Genomic DNA, 3,505 nt, shown 5'->3' on the forward strand with positions numbered 1-3,505 from the left:
CCGAAAAATGTACGGATTCAGCCCGACGGTGTGATTTTGTGCGACTTGTGGGGTAGACATCCTATAAGGAGCTGTGGCGTTACAACGTATCATATCTCCAAGGTCCATTATTTTCTGGAAATAAGCTGATCATGTTTAGCATTTATGTAAACATTGGAACAAATTGTCAACATAATAACTACAGTAACAACCCCTAATAATCATGAAGACCTTGACACTACTACCTCCGTCCGGGTTTATTAGTCCCCCCTTGTATTTTGGGTCAAACTTTGACCATAGATTTGGTTTGCAAAATATAAGTGATGTCATAGAAATTATATTGTGGGATTCATATTCGAATGAAGTTTTGATATCACTTTTTCTACATATAAATCATATTTTATTACGCAAATGTAAGGTCAAATTTTGACTCAAAATATGAGGGGGCCTAATAAACCCGGACGGAGGGAGTATGTGTGATGGCACCAGTACTAGTCATTTGGAATATATTAGTTGTAAAACTGCCCTACAATAGCAACTGTTGGAATGTGTAGGCTTAGGTCTATGCAATCTACATAGGAGTTCTACCACAACACGTAAGAGTTACATGCAAATTGTAGATGGCAAATCAATAAGTAGACTAACATTTCCCATCGGCGATCAAGCACATCAAACTGCTGCTGCAATTTCTCTTCTTGCCAAACTAAGTGTAAGGTATCACAGTCAAACTTCGAGACGGCAGGAGCATGAGCAGAGACAAGTGGAAACTTCACACCCTGAAGCTAGCCACCCAACTTAAGTATTAACACATGAGGGAATTCACTGCAACAAAGCCACAGAAAATGGAACAGAAAATCGTGAACCTCGACAGGGTCTTCCTTCCTGATCGCAAGATACCGTGCTTTCCCACGTTGCGTCAAGTAACATAACGCTGCATGAGCATCCTCCTGCCCGTAAAAGAAGCTATTGAATTTAGTCAAAGTAATGACACATGTTGATGTCCAATGGGAGCCTCTCAGCTGCGAAGCAATGTCCTCAAACCGTTCCTGCAATTGAATAGCAGGGCATCAAATCAGCATACTAACACTCTTAACAACATTGCCTGAAAAAGGAATTTATACCTCAACCAAAGATCTAAACACAAGGATGTCCTCCTGTACAATCGGACGCCTTGAGATAGCCATCTGGCTCACCCTCCTGACAAGCTGATACAAGCCGCCTGCGGTCGGAACAATTAGCTCGGATTTAAGCAGTATCTCCCCATCGGCACGCATCTCCTCCTGAAATGTCCAGAAAAAATTTGTCACTAGCTCACGCCGATAGCACACGCTGTACATACAGTGAGGTTGTTGTAGAAACTGACCAGAACTTGCGGCAAGCAGAGCGGCGTGATGCCTCCGGGGCGGGCAAACCAAACGCTCGTCACCTGCGGCAGTGGCCGTCGCCGTCATGGTCTCAGGAGAGAAAGCAAACGAACCCTCGCATTTGAGGTGGCGGTCACTTACCAAGTGGGCGGGGGCGGAGCAGAGGCGGAGGCGTCGGGCGACGCGCAGGAGGAGGTCCTTCCAGAAGAGGAGCTTGGGCTCGGGCCAGTCGCGGCGCTGCCCCGTGAAGGCCTTGAACCTGGCGTGGAGGTCGGCGCCGTCTGGATCGTCCCACCAGCTCGCACCGCCCATCTCCGCTCGCACCGCCGCCTCCCACCCTTCTCCTCCCTCGCCATCGTTGGATGCCATAATCAAACTCCGGCGCCTCGGTGGCACGCGAGATGTCGCTGCGGCGGTGGGCTCGCCGGGGAAGGGAACGAACTGCAAAAGAGATTGGAAGAGAACAAAGGGCTGTGCTCTTCTTTTTTTTTTTTTTTGAGGGGAACAAAGGGCTGTGCTATACGCTGCTTCGTGCGAGCGTTAAGCACGGGGCCGCCCACAGCGCTGCCTGAACGTCCCGCAATCGGTGCGGCCCACCTTACAATGTTTCTTGTTTTTCTGGAATTCTGTTAAATAATATAAAAACAATCATGTGTATTCAGTGGAATAAAAATACTCATGTGTTATAATAATATGCACACATAAAACTTTATTAGTTATAATCCCCCGTAAAAATGTATTTATGAAACAATTATGCATTTAAAAATTATTCACGTATTAAAAGATATCCATGTAAAAAAGTGTTCACACATTTTAAAAGATAATCGTATATTTTTATAAAAATGTTTACGTATTTTAGGAAAATATCCGTATAATAATAGAAAGGTCATCTATTTTATAAAAACTTACGCAATTTGAGAAAAATGTTAGTTAAATTTAAAGGACATTCCATTTTTTAACAAAGGTTCCATGTAAATAAAAGTGTTTATGTAATTTTTTAAAATCCATTCGATTAAAAAGTGTACACATAATTCCAAAATATTTCCTGTAATTTAAAAGTGTTTTGTAGTTTCAAAAAAGTGTTTATGAATTTTAATAATGCACAAATAATTAAAAAGTATTTATGAAGTTTAAAATATATTAATGTGATTTTTAAAAAGTGCTCAGGCATTTAAGAGAAAAATGCATATTAATGAAATACTCCCTCTTTCTCGAATTATGTGATTTTTAAAAAGTGCTCAGGCATTTAAGAAAAAATGCATATTAATGAAATACTCCCTCTGTCCCGAATTACGTGTCTTAGATTTGTCTATATATGGATGTATCTAGACATAAGAAAATACTTTTGGGATGGAGGTAATAGAAATTAATATATTTTTACAAAAGAGAAAATGGTAAACCATAAAAAATAAAAAATAAAAATAATAGGAAAGACCCCAAAACTCGAAATTGTAAAATCAAGAAAGAAAAGATAAAACTAGAAAGTAAGATAGCTGAAAAAACATAAAAAGTGAGTGATTAATTAAGACAAGACGCACAACATTTCCTTGCAACGTGTTTGACAGCCTGAGAGAAGTGGGATGAGATTTAGGCTTTGGAAAAAAGATTATCCATCTCAAACCCATGTTTGATGTGTGGTGGAAATTTACTAGTGGGAATTTTTCCATCCCACCTGAAACTAGGAAAGGGATATGTGGAAATTAGCCTCACCTCCTTTTATTTTCCTTCTGAACTTGACTAACCTCGCCTCCTTAATTCATTTCCCCTTCCCTCCTCAACTTTCTTGCCCCTCAACCAAACAATAGAGCATATGTCTAGTACCCCTTAAACTCTCCTATCGCTAATTCCCTTCAACCAAACACGTTGTTTAAATAAGAAAGATGAGATGGAAAACCCATGCCTCACTTTGTAAATATGACCCATTAACGACTATATTAGTAACGTGACTAGCATGGTGTTATGGAAAACCCCAATATGTTTCTCATTATTATCCGTAATCACACATGGAAGCGAGCGGACCGGCCCATGTGTTTGTTCTTTTTCCGGTAAAAAAATTATTTATTTTGAAGAGCAACGGACAGTAGGGGAAAACCCCCCACTGACTTTTTTATAAACCAGCAAACAACAAAATACAGACTACATGAGAAGAAGGTGTTAGGGTG

At 40.6% G+C, this 3,505-nt stretch overlaps 1 protein-coding gene across 2 annotated transcripts in view; it reads right to left on the reverse strand.

The window, feature by feature from the left end:
• The window catches only part of LOC123069313 (uncharacterized), a 4,247-nt gene extending 2,431 nt beyond the window's left edge, over nt 1-1,816 (reverse strand). Inside the window, exons 1-5 of one of the 2 annotated variants that reach the window (XM_044492142.1) lie at nt 1,485-1,816; nt 1,343-1,405; nt 1,101-1,259; nt 843-1,025; nt 625-755 (exon numbers count right to left, since the gene is read on the reverse strand). In XM_044492142.1, coding sequence (XP_044348077.1) covers nt 625-755; nt 843-1,025; nt 1,101-1,259; nt 1,343-1,405; nt 1,485-1,712 — 764 coding nt within the window. In that variant the 5' untranslated portion in view covers nt 1,713-1,816. Of the gene's footprint in view, nt 1-624; nt 762-842; nt 1,026-1,100; nt 1,260-1,342; nt 1,406-1,484 lie in introns of both variants that reach the window. The other variant, XM_044492141.1, reaches the window with a different exon arrangement.
• Nucleotides 1,817-3,505: the final 1,689 nt, after the last annotated feature.

Source organism: Triticum aestivum, chromosome 3B, assembly GCF_018294505.1.
Source record: "Triticum aestivum cultivar Chinese Spring chromosome 3B, IWGSC CS RefSeq v2.1, whole genome shotgun sequence".
NCBI lineage: Eukaryota > Viridiplantae > Streptophyta > Magnoliopsida > Poales > Poaceae > Triticum > Triticum aestivum.